The sequence below is a fragment of the Oxyura jamaicensis genome, chromosome 8 (genome assembly GCF_011077185.1).
Source record: "Oxyura jamaicensis isolate SHBP4307 breed ruddy duck chromosome 8, BPBGC_Ojam_1.0, whole genome shotgun sequence".
NCBI lineage: Eukaryota > Metazoa > Chordata > Aves > Anseriformes > Anatidae > Oxyura > Oxyura jamaicensis.
In genome coordinates, this window is record NC_048900.1 from 26,416,879 (window position 1) to 26,438,974 (window position 22,096).

The 22,096-nt window shown below is 42.2% G+C and overlaps 1 protein-coding gene across 3 annotated transcripts in view; it reads right to left on the bottom strand.

Moving 5' to 3' along the window:
- The window catches only part of GLIS1 (GLIS family zinc finger 1), a 189,512-nt gene that overhangs the window by 11,454 nt on the left and 155,962 nt on the right, over positions 1–22,096 (bottom strand). For all 3 annotated transcript variants that reach the window (XM_035333435.1, XM_035333436.1, XM_035333434.1), the window contains 2 exons: positions 20,114–20,246; positions 14,441–14,591 (listed from right to left, as the gene is read on the bottom strand). In XM_035333435.1, the coding sequence (XP_035189326.1) occupies positions 14,441–14,591; positions 20,114–20,246 (284 nt within the window). The remainder of the gene's footprint in view (positions 1–14,440; positions 14,592–20,113; positions 20,247–22,096) is intronic.

Here is a 22,096-nt window from a genome sequence, read left to right on the forward strand (position 1 = left end):
AGACATGGGTCAGTTTTAATTTAAAATTGTGTAAGATGAGAAACATGTCCAGAAACAGGAGGGGGAACATACTTAGAATGAGTGAATGCAAGTAAATTGTTCAAGTGCCGTAGTCGTTGTAGCAGGGTAAAGCTTTACACCCAGGTCCAGCCAAGACAAGGATAAGCATTAGTTTTCAGTCATTCCTCACACGGTATTTTTCAGACTTCACTACACGAAATACAAATTGAGCTGCAACAGATGGCACTGTCCTTTCAAAGAGAAGGCCTGAGTAAGGGTTTGCTTCTGGCGGCACTGCTCAGTGGAAGGCAGGGACAGGTTGGTTCCTGTCGGATGGAAAACTCTCCTCAGACGTCTGGGACTTGGGCCAGCCCAGGAGTGTGGGGCAGTCCCGCTCAGGAGACAGGCCTGACCCGGCATTCCCAAAGCAAGCTGGAGCAGCTGAGGAAGAGCCCCACTAACCCACTTCCACAAAGGCCTTGGGCACGCCTCTACCTGGTGGAGACACGGCCATGCTTCCTCCTGGCCACGGTGTGCCCGTCCCACCAAGGCCAAGTATGGCAGTGGCCCCAGAAGGACCAAGCCTTTGCCAGAGGAATCTTTTGGCCACAGGGCTGCATGAAGCAGGCATCCACCATATACCCTCTGCTGTCTCTGGAGCTTTAGCTAAACACAGGAAACATCTCTTGGAGCAGCAATGGACCCTTAAGACCCCAGAGAAACTACCTGAGAGCCACGCTGCTGAAACCTCATAGCTGCAGGGCCTGAGGTAGGGAAATAAAAACGCCACACACCATTGCAGGAGTACAAAGAATCAACTAAGGTCACTAATCAAACCTAACACTGGTGACTCCCTCTAGCAGCAAACAAGCCGTTCGGGCAGCACTCGCCATGCTTTGGCCAGCAGTTTCTCACCAGTTTGCACAACTGCTGCTGGAGCAACTGGAACTAAAACTTGTGAAGGGAGGCTGTGCTGGACACAGGGCTAAGCACTACCTGGGAGCGTTCAAGAGGTAAATACAGATGAACGGTGAATTAATTGTGACAACGGCATAATCAAATGTAATGTGAGAAGCCAGGGAACGCTGCCAAAAGCTGTCACAGTGACACAGCGTCACAGTGACGCTCTATTAAGAGGGGCTTAAATAAATCAACCAGTCAAAGCCAATCCTATCATGAAATAACTCCTTCACCCCAAAGAAGAAAAATAAGGCATATAATATGGACCAAAGAGAGCCCGAATATCCCAAACTAAACTGAAGAAATAAACAAGCATTGATAAATGGGTTAAGGCAAGGGTATTTTCAAGCCTTTCAATATTTAACAACTGGAAAATAAACTTTTTGTGAGAAAGAGAGCCCCCCGTTAGCAAAGGCCAGCAGTGCATAAAGAGAAAAAAAAAAAAAAAGTATTAGTCTAGAAGTTGTTTTGTTTTGTTTTGAAGTGAATATTGAAAAGCAACAAAAATTAGAATGAGCTGGGATGGCCGTTACCCAACCAGCAGGTAAAGGCCTGGGGGCACAGGGCTGTCGGTGGAGGAGTGGGGCGCTGCTGTGCCCTCTTCAGGTCAGAGACAGAAAATGCTTTTCAGAGTCTGCAAACGGCTGAGGAGCAGATGCTCGGGGGAAAATACCGAGTTTATTTGCTAAGCAGCAGCTAAACTCAAAGGTCAGCTCCCATGCGGCTGTAGCTGTTCCTCAAACGTCTCGGTGGAGGAGTTTAACAAAACTGATCTGTCCTGCTGCCCAGCCACATGCCGTATCCTCTGCAAATTCTCTCCTATGTGTGTCTGTGGTGAGTGCTGCATGAAGATGGGGCTGCCATTATCTGCTGGGACCTGCAGGAAAGCTTTGGTACAGCCTCAGCCAAGGCTGCCGGGAGTGCTGGCAATGCACAAGCACAAACTGCAGAACGGTCCCCAGCCCGTTCAAACGGCACATGGAGACACTGTCCTCGACACGCCAGAAATGCTATTAGAAGCCTGGAAAGGCTTCTATCTGAAAAGAGATTAAAAAGATTGCAGTTGTTTTCTTTGGAAGGGTAATAGCGAAAAGAGATCACGATAGTGACATTTATATGGGTAATGACCACACACACATTTTAAAGAGAAACAAAAGAGTACTGAAAACTCCGAGGCCAGAAACCAGCCAGAAACCACGCTGAATGGGGGAGGAAAATGCTTCTGGTGAGCACGTTCTCTGCAACTGCCCGTGTTGGGTTTCCCGTGCCTGCCCTCACAACACCCTGTGCTGGCTGCTGGGGGATGCGACTCCTGTACGGGCCGGCCCCGCTCTGCCTCGAGTGCTTTGGCTGGTGCGGTTATCGCACCTCGACATTCTGTGAAGGCATGGTGCACAGCTAACAAAAGCGGTAAATTGAAGTTGTCTGCCTGGGGGATTTCTGAAATTCCCAGCTGCCATTTAACTCTTCCCAAAGTCTATTTAGATCAACCCTGTGAGAGGAATTTGTTGTTGCTACTGTTAAAGCAGTGCTTGTCCCCACTCACACTCTCTTTCCTACTCTTGTTTTACCTGTGTGTGAGCTCAGCAGTTGTGCTAGGGCTCGTGCCACAAAGCCTTTGGGATGGCTGGTTGAGAGACGTGAGAGGGGCACCAGTGGACACCCGGGAGGCAGCAAGGGCTCGGCGGTGCGCGGGGCCCTGCTCTGGCTGGGTGAGCTGTGCTGCCAGCTTCCCGCTTCCACTCGGCACCGCTGTCACGGTGCTGGAGCTCGGCAAACATAGCTGTCTGCAGGCAGCCAGTATCCTAGGAACTTGCAGCACAGCAACTTGAGCTGAAACCCCGAGCGCGCCGTGTAACACGACGAGCTCTGCCTCTGTGTGAAGAGTTCCCAGCGGTTTGCACAGGTAACTATAAAATCTGCTCTGCTCTGCTCAGGCTCTCCCAAGACAAGCAGGGATTTTCACGTTTCCCAATACTTTTGTAGCTAGGAAAGAGCTTTGCTCAGCAGAAAAATCAGGCTGTATTAGCACAAGTGGCCATCATGGGGATTGTCTCCTTAAAATAGTCATCACAATGCCTACAGCTCAGGCTGGCCCCTAAAATACGGTTGTGCGTGTGCGCGAGCACATGTGCTCTGGCACTACCAGGGAGAGTTCTTCATCAAATAACCGTCCCGTTGCCAGCGCCCTGTTTTTAATTCTGTCCTGAATATTTGCCCGCTGCTCAGGTTGCTGTGACACTCGGGTTGTTAAAGGATAGGGGGAATCATTCCTGATACAAATTAAGTATATAATGCATTAGCAGCAGCAAAGACCTTAAAAGGAGCTGCCTTCTGTATGGAAGAAGAAATGGTAAACTACTTAAAGCTGAAACTCAGCTGGATACATTAAAAACTCCCAGGCAGTAGCACAGGCATATGTTTCAATAACTAATAGCCTGTACATTTCCTGTTAATACTGTACTACAACCACAGTTTGCTTTGGTTTGGATATTAATAACAAATATATGCCATATATTTTATTTTAATTGTAACTTGCATAATTCAGTAAGTTTGCAGGTCCTTTTGGGGCCTTTAAACATATATACGTGCCTATATATAGCACAGAAATATAAATATATATTTGTATACATATAAATATCCCTACCTCTCACATACACACAGAAAAATCCTTCTTTAATTCATTAAATTTGAGGGCTCCTGACTATTCTGAATCTTTCTGTTCAAGAGAATACATCTTTTTCCTATCTCCCTGATGTTGACAAAGCTAAGGATGAACAGTTCTTACAGACTGCTTGCACTGCTGATACAGTGTACCCTGTCTTATGAGGATGTCTGATGATAAGACACTTTCATTATCTCGAATAACAAATTAACACACTACAAAGCTTTTATTACTCCATTATCAGAAACCCTATGTCCCTTACATGAATAAAAATTAACAAATAATTAAAAACAAAAAAACAAAAAAACACTTTGCTGTACGTAATACATGGAGCAGGTAGGAAAGCTTTTTCACCTGAAGACTTTTGGTGACTTTGGCACCTAATAATAGTAGGTGCTTCTCAGAGTCTTGTAGATCTCTTCTGAACAGCTTGTGGATTCTGAGGAGTTCATAGGCTGGAAGTCCCTGCTGTATTTTTGGTGCTCTCTGGGCAGGTTTCTGTATGGCAGCCACCACTGCTGCCCTGTGCCCAGAAATCCCCCAGCCTGGAAGCAGCATCTGTGACTAATACACACCTCAAGCCTTGTTTTATTTGGTAAGCACCCTAACTGGAGGATCGACTGTCGAAATCCTGAGTTTACCTCCTTACCTCCAGTTCTCCCCTAACTCTTGGGTCCCCATGGTACCAAAACTGCATCTGTAGTGCTTTATATATCACAAAGCAAGGTGCTGCAGCTTAACAATTACAACGGGTTGTAACTGCATGGACCAGGAGGTTCCTGTGGCATCCTGCTGAGATGTGTCTGAAGGGAAGTGCTAAGGAGAATGCTTACTGGTGACTTGAAGACAGCGGGGGAGAACTGGTGACCATTCCTTGAAAAAAGTTTTCCTTGATAAGCTACCCAGAGTGGCACTTGCAAGAAGCTCAGACCAGATCTGAGTATACTGAGAATGTGGAAAATAGGATGCAAAGAGAAACCAAATTTGGATAAATTAGAGGTATTTGGGAAAAGAGTCTATGCTCCTTGTATGTGTTGACTGGTTTTCAACTTACCTTTTGGGAACAGTAATTTTTTTGTAGGAGTACCATGCAACTTTGTTGAGCAGAAAGGGAACCATGCAGTTGGATGCAGGAATAATCTACTTATTAATGACCATATATTACATGATGATAAAACCAGAAGAGGTGTATTCAGTTTTGATATGTTACATCATTGTAAGAGATAAAAACAGCCAAAGATACACTAGAATACAAGTTTTCTTACAAAGTAGAATTGCGTGGCACCAAAAGAAGAGAACTTAAAATGTAGTTTTCAGATTAAGTGGTGCAGTGGAGGAGCCAGCCTCCTCTCCACCCTGCCCAAGATAAAGGAGCAACAGGGCATTCACCACAGGGAGAGGTAGGTCAGCTTAAAACAAAAGGAACATTTTGCTCACACAGCATGCCCTGGCCTGTGGCGTTCATAGCCACAGGAAGTCGCAGACTCAAACAGTCTAGCTAGTTGTTGTTTTTTTTTTTTTTAAAGGGACTGAATAATTTAATGGCCAAAACCAACATTTCCATGCTAGGCAAGGGGTAATCAAATCTTGTGCTTCAGGATGTAAACTGATCGCCCAAGAAGTCAGAGAGGAATTCTCACTCTTCACTCATCACACAACTTCATATGATTGACCAGGTATTGTGTTTTTTTCGAATTCCCTTTGAAGCACCATGTGTAGGATGGCGCTGAAGACATAATACTAGTCTTGAGGGACTTATGATTTCAGGTGGAATTGCAAAGCTAATGCACTCTTCTCCTGAGGATGCATCACTAAACAATTTAGTAAAAGGACTAATCAGAAAAATCGTGTTTTTGTAATTCCATCATCCACGCAACTGACAGAACACTACTGGAAGAACCGATGAAGAACATGAAGAGCCGTTACACCACGTGTTGGGCACAGACAACGAGCCAGTTCCCCTGTACTGCAAAGCCACTCGTACCAGTAGAAACTCAGAAATCTGGATCTTAACAGAAGAAATTTTTTAAATTAAAAGTCCAGCCACAAAAGATACTACTCTGTCTTCTCTCATTTTATAAAGTGCATACCTTTAAGAATCTCAAACAGAAATCCCAGAAAGACTTTTACATAATCTTCCTAGTGACTGTGTTTTCATGTTACATATTTTTGATTGTGAAAGTTAAGATTAAATCGTAAGAAAGACATATGTGAAGAAACTATCTAGGAATGCCATGAGTTAGCAATGATCTCCACAAGGTCTCAGTCTCACCTAAGAGGCTACAAGTGCCTTTATCTTACTTTAGAATCATTTATCCTGCTTCCTGGGTTGGTTTCCCCAGGTAGGTGGCAGTGCCTAAGAATTTGAGTATTTTCACAATTCACACCAAATGTTTTATTTCTATATTCTTGTAAAATACAGAACCAAAAATAAAGACATATTGACACTGATTTTTCTGTCAAGATGGTAATGTACGGTTTCTATATTCATCCATACTACTTGGTTGGAGTTAAAAATAGTTTTATACTTTGCTTTAGCCACTCTGTTCAATAGCAGTTCCTGGACAAATTAACAGAGTAATGAATTGTAAAGCCAGATTTAGAGCAGTTTTAAGAGGAGTTTTTTCATCGTCTAGTTCATCATGTCTTGACTGCCAAAAACCACACACAATACACTTATATGCCCAATACTTAAATTGAAAATTGAAAAATAATGAAAAAAAAATCAAACTAAGATTCTTCAATAATAATTGAGAATGAAACGTAACCACAAAAGAGAAATATCTGAGATAGGGATGTTTCCAATATGAAAACTGTCATTTCTTTTTTTTTCTTTTTTCCTTTTTATGATGTGATGGCTTGATTGGCAGATTCCTAAGCTAGATGAAGAACCTCAACCCATGTCCCATTGAGTTCAGTGGAAACAGGACCAAATCCAGACTGAAAAACATCTGTCCTTTATCTCAAGTAAGTTTTTATACATTTTGGGTTATAAGACCATAGCGTAATACAGTTCTCATGTATACCATATTGACACATAACACAATCTAGACTTTAGGAATGATTTTTAACTCGTGTTACTATGAAGAAAAGTATGTAATAAGCACCAATGTGAGAAGCACAAAGCGAAGAAGCTCCATGATTTAGTGTAAGTGACTTGTACAGCATTACAGTTAGTTGCAAAACCTGAGGTGTTTCCATGAAACCAGGTTCTACCATAAAATCCAGCATGCCAACCCTTTCATTCATAATTTTACTCCCCCTAGCCTTACAGTTATTATATTGTGAGAAAGTCCAGTTGAGTTCCAGGACCAGGAGATTTTTTTTTTTAATGAAAAAAAAAAAAGTTAACACCGATTTTCATCTCTTCCCATAATATTAAAAATGATGTGTAAAGCTCTGCTAATCTGGTCTCTGGATAGCGCCCAATCTCTTGCCACGTGTTTCTGTTCTGGGTCTTGCCTACGGGAATTTCTGTCAGCACATGCTCAGGAAACAGTTATACCGTTCCCTTTTTTTTTCTCTATTTTTTTTAAAGACAGACTCTATCTGAAGGTTGGTGAACCTTTGCACTAATCACTGCCAGGTGCCTCTGGCTAGGTTTCTGGAATGCAAGGAATCTTTTCTTTCTCTCTTTATTTCTTCCTTTCTTCTCTTCCCCCCTCTCCCTGATTTATTATAAATCCTTCATTGAAGAGCACCTTGCTGGGCATCATTGCATTTTATTATCCTTTTCTATAAACAGCAAGCAAACAAGTTACTGGGCTGTTTGATACTCAGTCTCTGCTCTGTGACTGCAAGATATGACACCGTGTTTTTGTTTTTTCTGTTTGCTTGCTCTGGTTGTGGCTGGCTTGAGAGGTGCCTTCTGCTCAGAGCCTTGGGCTCTACTCCTGCCTGTGCTACTAGTGCAGCGTGTGACATACCTCCATGTGTAGCACCTTTAAAGTGGGACTAATGAAATGTCAGCCGTTTCCTAGCTTCTAGATAAGTACAAACTACTCTTTTAATTCAGAATACCGCTTTGGATTGCTTTAATCCAGTGCTGTGTCTTCACTGAGCAGCATCAACAAGTGCGTGTACGAGCGCAGTCAGCGGGGTTTCACAAGCATCATGGAGAATGCTATCCAAAGAAGCTTTTAATAGGACGTGAGAGTCTTAGGTCATTTAGTTGCTTTAGAATAATGATACCAATCAACAGTGATATGCAAACAGCTTCTGGATGAAAATTACATAGGAGCCAGAGGAGTCCTTTCCTGGTACACCCAAAGGCTTTCTGCAGGGACCTTCTCTTCAGGTACAGTTACTGAAACACTCACAATCTGTTCTAACAAATACACACAAGGCATAAAACATAACTCACTATTTTGTAATTCATTTCATCACCTACACAAAAGGACTCACATAAACATGGGCTTTTCTATGTTACATTAATATCTTTACAATTGCTCTTACTTGATATGCAATTCTTGGTGATCGTTACTGGAACTATGCCAAACTAAAATACATTTTTATTTTTAAGGGTTCATTCAATAATTTTCCTTGAAAAGAAGCTGATGAATCACTACAGAGGAAGGCACTATATGTAACGGAACTTCAAAATCTTATTCTTTCTAACAATCTAGCAGAAAAATGTTACCAAAGTAAAAAAATACAAAATCATTTTAACGTGCTCAAAGAAATATCAAAAGAGATTTAGATAAAGAACATTGCCTTAGGTTCAAGTGATTGCCAGGAAGCCAATTATACAGACATGCAATCAAACACAGATATTGTCCACACTATATTATCTGACATACACTGCACGCCTGACTGATCTGTCTTATTTTAGTCATTTAAGGTCACTTTTCTCTGGCAAGCGTGCAGCAAGATGTCTCCAGGTGTAGGTAGATTCTTCACAGGTAGCTGACACCTGCTTTCCTCAAGTTTACAGCCAAAAAGGCACTACACCAAACAGGGGGAGATGTTAAGATAACGTAACAAGTTGTTGTATCATGACAAATTATTGTGCTTGGTGTATATAGCTTATATCTAACTGCAGAAGTTCTGCTTAGACAACAAAACAAAATGAAAGAGAAACTAAGAAAAAAAAAATCAGCTTTATATATGTTAAACACACAACTTACCTACAGATAAAACCAGTAATGGCTAAGATCATTAACATAATGCAGGAAAGCTGTGGTTGAATCCATTTTAAATGCTTCTTGATTTACTCTGATCAACTCTTTTAAACTCCCTCCTTCTCATGTACCTGTCTCTATCTTACTCTAAGATATTTTTGCTTACAGTGTCTCTTCTGGGCAGTCACCAAGGGAGGGTCTTAGCAATGTCTGTGAGTGCCTGAAGGGAGGGTGCAACAAGATGGAGCAGGGCTCTTCTCAGTGGTGCCCAGTGCCAGCACAAGGGGCAGTGGGCACAAACTGGAACCCAAGAGGTTCTGTCTGACCATCAGGCAGCTCTTCTGTGCTCTGCAGGTGACAGAGCTCTGGCACAGGTTGCCCAAAGAGGTCATGGAGTCTCCTCTTTGGAGATCTTCCAAAAGCTGCCTGGACGTGGGCCTGGGCCCCCTGCTCTGGGTGGCCCTGCTGGGGCAGGGGTTGGATCACAGGACCCAGAGGTCCCTTCTGACCTCAGCCACTCTGTGACTCTGTGATCATAGCGCTCCCTTTTTTTAGGCTCTCTAATGAATGGCAATCCAGCTCTATTAGAAACATAAATGAAATACACGTCCACCTATTTCTGCTGATGGCCAAACAATATTTTACCCCATGATCAAACACTAAGTTATTTTTAACTGTGTATCATTGAAGTAAGCCTAAACTAATGCTAATTTTGCTTTATGGGGGGAAAAACTGTATAAGCCTATCTGGACATGATTATAAATGAATTCTGATCACATTTTCTACAATGAGATAAATGACTTGGGATTTGCAACCAGATGCTTTTAATTACTGATTTTCTTTGTTACATGAACCTCAGCTCCGCACCTGTACATTGTTCTTTCTTTGTACAGATGTACTGATGCCCCTTTTGCGTGCTCAGGTCCATAACACTGAGATAAATTATGATGGGTGCTTGGCTTTCTCCATTGAAAATGTTTTCAGCTGTCAGGGATATCTGTTTCTTGTTATTGGTTTTAGTGCTTTTGAAAGAAAGTCTAAAACACTGACTTGTGTATTCTATTATAAATGAAGAGTATTCTCCGGTGGAATTCGCAATGAATGAATGATGCATCTCCGTGGTCCTAGGAACTGTTTTAAAACTGTGTAGGTATTTAGTTCTCCAGAGTACTTCTTGAGAGTAAAAGTTTGTTTCCTACAACGATTCTAGCAATGCAAGATCTGGCTTACACCCTTATTAAGTATAACATGATAGTAATTCAAACAAAAAGCTAACACAGGATTTTATCCTGCGTATTTTTTTCAACCTTAAAAATATCAGGAATTTCAAATCTGGTGTTCCCTTGTTGAGCAAAAAGGGAGGCTCTGTGTACCTTGTTTTACTTGAAGCAGAGGGAAATGAAGGACTGAACCTTTAACAGAGATCTCTTTACAGTGAAGTATTTCTGTGGTATTTGAATTAACAGGTGCTAACAAGCCAGTAAACAAAAATTCTGATGTTTAAGCAGTCTGATTAAAATGTCTCTTTTCATTTGATTGCTCTTAAGTCCTGTTTCTTGTGATTTTGTATGGGTAAGTGGCTCTTCAGGGAGGTCTGAAGCATGGTTTGAACTGGTTGCAGTTAGCTGGTGAGAATCCTGGGCAAAGGAGAGTTCTGTAAACCCTTTCCTCTAACCCTGATGACTTAATCCTTGATATTAAAGACTCACCATAATTATAAGACTGGATTCAGAGTTCTCATTAATCATCACCTATGGACATCACAGATGTCTTAATCTCACTAGTTCTTCATTTACTGTTGTGTAAAGAGCAGAAATGACCTAAATTGCCACAGGAGGATATAAAAAATAGTTTTGCTTTCCTTTCCCTTGGAGACACATCACCTTCTTGGTGAAGTTATTATTTGTCAGTCCCCCCGGCTTCTTATGAGAACATAAGTGCTGTTTGTTATGGGCAGCACAAGTGACTGAGGGCCTCACAGTCACTTATAGAGGGACTGTGTTCAGATCCTACAAAGTGACCTTGTTCGGTCATTAAGCTGAATTGGTGCAAATCCCTTACTTTGTGCCACCACTTAAACTCATTTAACTTTAGTCAGATCGGTTTCATTTAAACCGATAATTTATCACACTAAATATTTTAAACTGGAACTTAGGGAACTGGCCTACAAATACAACTAAGTACATTTTTAGATGACTTAGATAATACCAGCTTAAAATATAGCAGAGAGAAAGCCAAGTGCAACATCCACCTAAGATTTAATACTAAACAGGCTGTGCTTCCATCTTCATACTGCTACAAATCAAAATGGAGTACTTTTGCAATGGACAAAACGAAACCAGATTAGACATTGTACATGGGATATGCTACAAGACATGCTAAAATAACGTATTGCTACCTGAAGCAAAAAATAAATATATATTTAAACTCGGATCATGACAAGCCCACTTTCTGGATGCCAAAGTATTTCTCAGTCACACACTTTTAGTTTAATTAATATCAATATAAGTTAAAGTAAATTATTTGGTCTAGCGTATACTTGATGCCAGAATTTGAAAAAATATTCTCCATATTGTATAATGCCAGTATAAATACATTTGGTAATGAAGTCAGATTTTGTTAGAACATTTTCAGGTGAATTAGATAATTTTGTCAAACTATTTAAATGTCCTAGTAAGCCATTTGGGAAAATTGACTGCTGCACTTGGTATTGACTTTGGCAAAGGATGGTATGGCACAGGGCTTTTTATTTAAAAAAAAAAAAAAAAGAAAAAAAAAAGAAAAAAAAAAGCTTTAAATCAAATTCTGAATCTTCTGTCGAACTTGAGTAGACTATTTGTACTCTGCCTCATGTAGTTTTTGGCATCTTGCATATTTGATGACTCAGTAATTAGATTTCTTGATAATAATTTAGTTCATTCCACAGACTTAAACTATGCAATCCAGTCTTGTCATCGTACTGATTCACAGTATAGAAATTCTTTGCATTTACTTAAACATGAATGCTGAGACAGCTGACAAATGAGGCAAAACATTATATGTGTGCCAGCCAGCTAGAGCAGTTCACATGAAGAAAGGTAGCGTTAGGTGTTTCTTTCCTATTGTAACCCACGTGTATTTTGTATGAGTAATGGCATGCTGCTATGAACTGGTTAAGGGGTGACAGGTCTAGAATTCAGTGGCTCCAGGTATTAGATTATTAAGGGATTTTTCCTGGTTAAATGAATGAATGGTTTACACAAAACCGTGCTAAATGAAATTTAAAGACTGTTAGTTCACACTAAGCTTTCTGTATTTGCAGTTAAAATGCCATGGATGGGTTTTATTTCAGCAGTCCTTAATAATGTAAGTATAAACAGTTAAAATACAGAAAGAAGATCTGGGGCTGGGTGTGACAATACTGAATGTGGATTATTTGATTTAGAAAATGGTATTTGAGATCCTGAAAAATTCCAAGTCATTATGTCATGAAACTAGATAGCCTGTTTTAAAATAACCATTAAAAATACATTCCCTTCTCTATTTCCTGATGTTTGGTTCATGGTTAGAAATCTGTTATCATCGCAGACTTACATTTTGTCATAGGATATTAACTATGGTGTTTCCACAAAGACTTTGCATTACTTACGTAAGCACTGAGGTAATGCATCAGCACTGTTGTCTCCTCTGAGGAAGAACACTAATTCCACTAGAACTGAAAACAGCAGTGACCATTCTGATGTAAGGTTTGTCCTAAACAAATGATCACAATGTCTGGAGAAGGAGCCGGTGAGATGCTCAGCTCACTCAGCACAGCGAGTGCTGAAGAGAAGTGCCGTACTCTGGTGGGGAGACACAAGGGGCAGGACGGGGAATTTATCTGGGAGCTTCCAACCCCTCAGATTGGAAAGTTGACTGCTGCCCTCATTCTGGTCAGATCTTTGCTTTCATTTCTTATTAACAGTACCAAGATGTAAAGTGCTTTAGAAACAAATCTACCTTACTGACCACCAGTTAAATCCCTCCTATAGTGTTCCTTTAGTCTGTTTCATTCTCGGTTGGTCTTTTTTTGCCTTAATGCCCCCAGGAAGCCTATCCTACAACCAGCTGAAGGAAGAAACAGCTGAGCACTGCCCTGGGGAGCAGAGAGGAAAGAACCCTACTCCCCTGGGCTCAACTGGTCCCATGCTGCAGGGAAAGAATAGCTTGTGGATTACCTTCATTTTTGACTCTCATCTCCATTCCTCCTGTTTGCACTCACTGCCTTCTCTGGTACAGAAAACCTCACATTTACCCGGCGCAACTTCCACCTAAATCCCTGTGCCCAGTGCCTCCTGTTGGCCATGTCTCTGCCATGGGCATGAGTCTGTCAACAGGAAATAAAAGGTCAGGAATGTGGGTGGCAGGGCAGGGAGGGTGAGGGGTTGGGCACAGACATCTTATGTAAACTTTCCAGTAATTTAGGGACAAAGTCTATTCCTGTGATGGGCAGATATGCATTGTATGGTGGGGAGGCACTTGTTACTGGCATGGGTCAGAAGAGGTGGCTGAGGGAGGAACAGGGTATGGAAGCTAAGCTTGCTACAGTATTCATTCCCCAGTTCAGAAAAAAAAAATGCAGTAGCTTGTTCCTGTTGGATGGTTCTTCAACTATTTCAGGTATAATTTTCCTTGTTGCACTCTTTCCTCGCACTCCACCTTCCATCTGTTGCTTAAAGAGTACAATTAAAACTTCCTGGGCTTTCCTTTCCCCATATAAAAGAAAGGATGGGTCAGGCACTGACAAAGATAGAAAAAATCTGCATTCACTTACTGGCTTTGCTGAAGAACCCCAACATGTTATTAGACAAAAAGTCTCTTGATCTCTCTGTAACTCAAGTTCCCATCAGTAAAGCAAAATCAGAGTACCCTCCCTGTCCAAAGCACTGGCAAGAAAAAAATTCAGGTTTGACGTGTGATTTGCATGAGTGCAGGCACCAGGAGTGTAGCAGAAAGATGAGTTGAATATTGTGACTTACAGAGATTCTTTGCAGTTGAGATGCTTTGAGATCCTTGAAGAAATGGTAAGATAGGAATATCACATAATGTAGCAATGCAATACAACCTATACTGTAGCAATGCAATCTCTGCAATCACTGTGATAATATCCCCTTCCCTGACTAGGATCTTAGCAGTTAATGCTTACAGCTGAAAAATGTATTACCAAAAATCTCAACAGAGAGCAAGGAAGTGAGAAAACTTGCCATTCTGACACAAACTAAGTCTTACAAAGGCAAACGCAGCCTTATTCCCGAGTGAGTCATAGTTTGGATTTTTGCCCTTTGAGAATTTTTTCATCTTAGCTAAGAAAAGTTCTCTGCACTTATCCAAATCTACAAGAAGTCATTGAGGAAGAATTTAAAAAAATAAATGCAATTGTACTCTGTGGAGGAAAACAAAATCTCAGTGTATTTTGTGGAAGACAAAGACACGGCTGTAAGTTTTTAATGTTAATTAAAATTTTTTAGTAATGTCAAAGTTTGCCCTGCTTTGTGCAGTGGATGGATGAACTTTTGAGGTCCCTTCCAAATTAAATTACTCTATGATTCTAAAACAAACAAAATTGCTTAGTTTGAGTCAGTGTTTTTCATTCAAACAGCATTCATGCAAACCAAGATAAACAATTAATTGTTCAATATCATGCCAGACAAAGGCCACGCATGTTTCGCACACATACCCTTCCCTGGCACTTTCCAACGGTGACTGGTGGTGATGTGGACTGGAGAGGGTGGAGTCAAGTGGATGGTGTCTTGAAGGGATGTCGTGAGGAGGTGGCAATATACCTGGTGAGGGACCGTTATGGTTAGCACTGGAACCACTGTACATGCCTGTGAACAAACAAACATCATTTTGCAACATAAAATAACCATCCAAGTAAGTCCTTGACAGTCCATGACTCCTTCCCTGTCCCCCAGCCCACCCCGACACACACACAGAACAGCACACCTCTGCGGGGAAGTCCTACTGCCAGGGAGTCGCCCACTAGCAGTCAGGCACCAATACCAAGGATCTATCATGTCCTCAAGCATGTGCTTTGTTGAGGAAGCTTTGACAGTTGGATTAAGATCCTGGGATAAAGGTTTTTTTTCCTTACTATGCCCCTTCTAAAGAGTAAGCCATGCACTAAGACAATATCTAGGCTACCTGGGGGTCAGGCCCCTGACTCCAGCTCTTGGCACAAAGGCACAAAGGCTGCCCCGAGGGAGGGCTGTGTAAGGAGGGAAGCTGCAGAACTGCTTGCTGCCTGGTGTTCCAGATGCTGTTTGCTCATGTCACCCTATGGTGGAGGAAAAAGGCCTGGATCCTCACAAGTGCAGTTCTTGGAAAAGCCTGGTCTTCTTTTCTCAGCTTCTCTGCCTGTCTCCCCTGTTCTGTGTTTACCTGCAATACATCTCCCAGAGTTTTGGCCCACTGGGGCATGTACACCAACATGGACTAGGGCAGCCACTGACATTGTACTCTGAAGGCTGTGGGGGGCAGATGAGGTTTGCCAGCTCCCACACTGCCCAGTTACAGCCCAGCAATCCCCACACATCCTCTGAGGACTAGTTTCTTTGCCTTCTTTCCTTCTGCAGCATCTACCTTTCCTCCCCTGCTCAGTGTGTGCAGTTACACACCGACGAAAAGGGAGCTGTGTGTCAGCCATGCTTTGCCGTGTCCCACACCACTGGCAGGGTTCGGGATGGCACTCGTCCCAAACCCTCTCAGGGACATGTAACAGGCAGAAAGCAACAGGAAAAGCTGAGGCCAGGCGGAATGTGTGACAGCCCTCCGGGTGGGTAAGCAACGGCTGAACATGAGCATCTGTTTCTTTGTGACTGAAGAGTTAGAACCACTAGGGCAAGATTCCAGCCACCTTTGTCAGGGACTTCAGATGAGTCAAAAACCTCTCATGAACAATGAGTCCTCGGCTGTTGACAGATCTAAAAGAACGAAAATGAACCACATCATCTCTGTCTCCCGCTAGACAGAACATTTGTCAACCAGCCAGTGAAAACCACTTGCTTTCTGCACCAAAAGCCAGACAGAAGGGGTTTTAAGAAGTCAGATGTTCCCAGGTGATGCTAGGATTTATTTGTCAAAGCCTCTTCTGATAACAGTAAGTCAGTAGCTCGGATGCTACATTGTGAGAATGCTGTTATTCTGCTGGTGACTGCACTCCATTTTATAATATAATCGATTCCACTTCCCACAGACCCTTCTTGTTCACACATTCATTCTCAGGCTTGGCAGACAAGCCAAACACCCATTTGACTTTGATTGTGCTGTGTCATTTCACACTTGAGCTGTATTTCCACACGCAGTTCAGGTGTACTGGCAGCACAGCCTGGAGGAAACTGCTGAATCTAGGAAGGGAAGTTTGTGCTATCAGATTTAGATACCCTTAATGGTCCCCATTAAGGCGACCCACCCCATTAGAAAAGAAAATAAAACCAGAATTGCTGCCAGTCTCCGTTTCTGAGAGTTTTTTCACACTTTGCCAGGACCAGTTTGCAGAGGTATTTACCCAGCTGTGGAAGAACTTGGACAGACACCCACTGCCCACACTAGGCTTGGAGCACCTCTCCCATTTAAAGCAGGGCTTCTTCCATCTACCCTGAGTTCATCCATGTTTTCACTTACTGATTACACCTTCTCTGGAAAAGCCTCCTGCTTGAAGCATGTGTGCTGAGGTTTGTGGGGTTAGTTCCTCAGTGAGTCTTCCTTTTCCTACATCTTTATTCACCACAACGCCTTCGCTCCTGCTGGGTTGGACACGTGGCATCTCTTGTCCTTACGTTCCCCCGGCCCTCCTGCCACACCGCAGCGTGTGCTGCCTCACCCCAGACGCCGCTGGCTGCCCTCACACTGACAGCCCAGCCCCGCAGCACCGCTAGATCGGCAGCCCACCACAACCTCAGCCGAAGCACGTCGGGATAAAGCCAGCTGTCCCCATATCCTCTGTGACGCTTTGACAAATGTGCCGCTACACGTGCGCTGGCGGCTGCCAAGCAGCATGTGGCCCAGCTGAGCCCTGCCTGCTTCTCCCGCCGGGGGGAACGCTCATTTTGGGTGCCACTCTCTGGTATCCAGCTGCCAGGATTCATGAGACTCGTCAAAACGCAATTATCTCTGGGGCGTTTGTCAAATGTGGTTGAGCTTGGCTAACGGATTTTTAAAAAAATCCTGTGGGGAAGGGGACTGACACACATGTGGACAGCGGCGAGCAGAACGCTTACGTAAGTCTCGCTTCCCAAGGAATGAGACGAGGCCCAGAGCCCCGACGTGCACAACGCTGGGCCAGGGGGAGGAAGAAGGGAGCTGCGAGGCTGCTCTGGCACCAGGCACAGCGCCCTGCGCTCCTGGGCCTGGCGATGAAGCTCTGAGACTGCACAGCCTTCTGCTCGGAGCGGGCCGCGTCCATCCCTGAAGCTTCTGGATAGTGAGAAAGATGAAAGATGAGCCAATGTAGGCCAAGCATCGCCCCTATTGTTCACTCGCATTGCTTGCGGGGGGTGTCTGCCTGTAATTAGGAGTACTTCCAAGGCCATGTGGCACAAGCAATGGAAGATGGGGTTTACTATGAGATTCCCTGTGAGACTGCAGCGAGACATCATTCACTTCTGTTGAGTCACTAAGGGCCAAATTGAACTTATTTATAATTAAGTTCAAAACAAGGGCACTCTGACAGAATATTTACTTCCTTCAGAGGGACGGACATTTCTCTGCTCGTGGGCACTGTGCTGGGCATACCACACTAGGCACTACGCAGGCCACGAGCCATTTAGTCTGCTACTGAAACTCATTTTGGCTGTCAAAAGTTTCAGTGTGTGTATTTCCAGAATTAAAACACTCAAAATTTGGAGCTGCTGCTGTCACTCTGATCCCATGACACCTAATCATATGTTAATGGGTGTGAACCCTCCAACAGTGCTTTTAAAAGGAAATAATGGCAGTGGCAGTTTATCGGGAAAGAATGAGAGTGCACAGCCTCATCCAGGGAAGCAAGAGGTACCTGCTGACATGAGAGTGGGTAAGTCCTTCCCACTGCCAGTCCCTAACAGAGGAAGAGTCGTTTGATGACAGAGAAATGCTGCATGTCCTTTGCTGCAGGGACTCCCTTTTCCTGAGAAACCTGGTGCTTCTACAATGGAAGAAGTCAAGGAGCAAGAGCAGTTGCTGTTCTGGCCTTGCTCAGTATCATTTTCAATAGTTCCAAAAATTCCTCTTTTTTTCCAGTTCCTTTTCCCTTTTCTTCAGCAGGGAGCTATGATATTCTTAGTACCTGAAGTCACGTGGAAGCCTTTGGAGCTGTTATAAATGACTGCTCCTGCAAGCGCAACCCAGTTCAGGCCTGTGCATCTTGGGCCTCTTCACGCATTGACCACCTCAGCTTGTAAATATAAGTCATCAATCAATAATTTAAATGGCTTGGCCTTTAACCTTAACATCTGTTGCCAAAATGGTACTCTGAGCATCTGTGACTAGCAGCATTTTTTTTTCAGCTTTACGCCAGGAGAGACCAGAAAAAAACAATAACAAAATGGGCATGCCCAGAGAAGATGTCTGCATTGGATTACCTGAATGGAGGTAACTTCCTTTGCAGGAAGAGTGAGAGAAACTCTTGGGCACTGCTAGACTTGCATGTGAGCAGACATGAAGCAACTTACAAGGAGGGTAAAAGAAGATCTAAGCAAACAATGGGTTCCTCTGACTGCAAAATATTCTTTTGCTCACTGTCTTACCCAGTCCTAAGCACAAACCTGCTTTGAAGTTCGACACAAGGGACGGGAGTTTTTTACATATTTCATTTTTCTGTGATTGGCTTTCATCCCTGACATATTTAAAATGTACTTTAACTTGGAGAAAGACAAAACTGAAACTCTCCAGGAATCCAAGTGATCCCTAAAGCCCAGAGCTCTGCACATTAATAATGTGGTTTCTTTGGGGAAAAAAAAAAAAAGGGAAAAATAAATAAAAAAAATAAAAAAAACTCAAACTTTCATATTTTCAAGTGGCATTAACAAACCATCATATACTGTATTCGTCCATACATATCATATACACAGTATTACAGCTGCTTTGTCCAGAAATATTATGTCTGCTTATGTGAAAGAGCAAATATGCAAACTATAGGTGGCAGCAGGAATGTCCTTATGCTTTAAATCTGTAAGGATTTAGCTTATTTGCCCTAAATAATGATAAAGGAACAGTTTTGCCTATGGAATTACACCATCCATAATATGAAGTGACCTCTGTTTCACAGTAAAATAGTGATTTATTTTCCCTGGCATTTTTTCATACTGTGCATGTGATGGGGTCTCTTATAGGGTGACCCGATGGAAGTATCAGGAAAGATTTACTAAGTTTTTTACAGCAACCCTGTGACAGACTGATAAAATCATCAAAGCAATTATTGGAGAAAGCTAGTATTATTGATAGGCTAAACCTTTAATTTCAGAAGAGGTTCTCAGAACTGACACTGTGAGGTCAGGGCTGGTCCATTTATTTGTAAGCAGTAACTTTTTTCTTGTTTTATTGTGGCCACTTGAAATCTGAGGCTATTCCTGAGGTTATTAACTGCATCCCATCCTCAGGGCAATGTCATTGGGCTTTCCTGTCCTGCCTGGAAGGGAGAGTCTGGACTGCCAAGGCTGGAGAGCAGAGGCCATGTGTTGCCCTCACACATCTCAGGAGTGCAGATGACAAAGCCAGAGAATTGAAGTAATCCCCCCAAGTCCCTCCAGCTTCCTGCCACTTTTTGAGGAGCCACATATAAACCATGAGTGCGGACTCCCAGGGGAATGCTGCTGGAATGATGGGTCATTTCCCTTCCTACTCCGTCCTGCTCACCAGGTACATTCCAACATTTTAGTGCAACTTAAACTAGAAAGGGGAATAGGAGGTGTCAAACAGGATGATTTTGTTGCTGCTGTTTTTAACATTTGGTGTGGGAAAAAAAGGATGAAATTCTTCCCTAAGTAATTTTAGTTATTTAGTACTCTTACAGAACAAAACACAGTAATAAAGAGCACCAGCTCATCCCTTGGTGCAGGTGAACGAGCATCTGGCATTCTTGTTTTCTAATCCCAGTTTACCTTTGGTTTTCTCTAAGTCTCAACAGGAACAAGCTAGGGTTTATCTGGAAAGCTTGAACTGAGCTACTAAATCAATTTAAAACAGATTCATTTGGCCCTAAGCTAAAATGCTCTTAGCAAAGAACTCACAAAATTATTTCATTTTCTTTGTGTTGTGTTTTTTTTTTTTTTTTTTTTTTTTTTTTACATCTTCCATAGTGGCAAATCAGACCCACAAGCTTTTCTGTTATTATATTGACATTTAGCATGATACTCATTAGAAATATTCTTACCTGTAATTAAATCATGATGACCTACAGATCTACCACATTTCCCATCCAAAATGTGTTGTGAAGATGTGTGGAGCTGTTGCATAGCTAAGCATTCACTTAGTACATCCTGTTCGATATCAGTACATGAATTTAGCTACAAGAGGAAGATAAAACAAACATTTTATTTCAAAGTAAACCAAATGACTTCTAATTAATTTCACATGTCTCTTTGCTTAAAGATTATGTACAGAAGGAAGGAGCAAAATGACATTCTTAGCAACTCGGTGTAATTAAGGATATATCTGTTACTTGGTATTTCTAATTAGAGATAATTTGGGTTTTCTTAAGCACACAAGTTAAGTGTGCTAATCTTAAATCAAGAGCAGTTTGCTCCAGAAAATAATGTACCCTGGGTTTCTTCAAGCCTTCCATAGTAGTTTAACTGCACATTTTCAGGCTTTCTGTAGTTTCTTGGGTTCTGTGGCAAAAGGATTGCATGACGTCGTTACTGTGACACTTGGAAAGACATTTGATAGGGAAAGAAAAGTGTTTGTGCTTATCAGATTAGAACTGGTGGAATAATGTGCTGTCAGTAATGTGTACGAGGTATCACCAATATGTCAGCTGTTCTCCAAGTAAATTAAAGCTCTGGCAAAAGTGTCTGAAGCAAACTCTTGAAAACCACAATGTCGATCATATTAAAAACAGCAGGAGAGGAGAATTAAGAAAGAAAAGCATTTCTAATTCTCTTTCAAACATGCTGACGTTGCCAAGCTTTTGTCATAATATAGTGCTCACATTACACACACAGCCATCATATTCTATAGCCATTAATAAATAGTTATTGTCTCTCTGTTTACAGTTTTGCATACCAATCTCCCCTGGGTTTGGTTATTCTAAATAAAAGATCCAGGCAAACCTATTCAGAACTCTGCTATACAGCCATTTGTTTGATCAAGATAAACATCTAACATTTGGATCACAAAGTGCATCTGCAGCCAATTAAACTTAAACTACTACTAAATTAACAGCTAACTTTCTCATATTTTGTGCTTGTAAAGCTGTTCAGAACAACCAAATATTACCGCTGCAGTCATCTAAGCCATGTTCGTAATATTCAGGGTTCCTTTGATGTAAGTCTCAGCACAGGGCATTTTCTTTTGTATCAGAGATGGCACATTTTGGTAGCATATCTCAACTGAGACATGCGGGCAGAACATTTTTCTTTCTTGGCTAAATCATCACTGCTCAGAACTCTGGGGAAGCTGATGCCAACAGGAAACTGCCTTTCCAGAGTTGTAACCAAAATTGAGCAAGTGAGTGTGAACAATATTTTCCCTTTTTATCCTACATCTGAAATCCAAAGTAGACTGTCACTGTTTCAATAACAATGAGATTTACTTAGTTGTGAAAGGGTGGTGTGTTTTGTGTGTGTGTGTGTTTGTTTTTTTCCCTGTAATATGCTTAAGTGAAATATTTATTATTTCTTTATGAATCAGATGCAGCTTGGTCCCTGTTAAGAGAGCCTGATCAAGCTGCTCTTCCAATCTACTGCTCTCTCAGATGCATTTATCACTTTTAGGTTAAAGGAAAAAAGACACAGGATCAAGTATTCATAAAGTTATGATGGGCAAATGAGACAGGAAATCCAAAGATGATTTCTAACCTCTGGAGGAGAGCAGATTTAGATTTGGTCTACCAAATAAGGTGTGGGAAGCAAGAAATTGACATTATTTTAAGACAGACTTGATAAGTCTATGGGAGGGTATGTATATGCATGCAGAAAAACTCCTCAAGCTAGGAGATTACGAGATACAATACCCTGGATATTTGATGTCCTGGTAAGTCCAATAGCTTGAGTTTGCAATGAGTGTGCAGTGCATTTGCCCTGCTGTATTCCTTCTATGCTTAAGGCCTCCCCCTGCTTATCCAGGAAGTATTTTTTGCCCAAAGTTTGCAAAGTTTGGATTTAGGTATTTTCCCCACCTTCCTCTGCAAAACTGG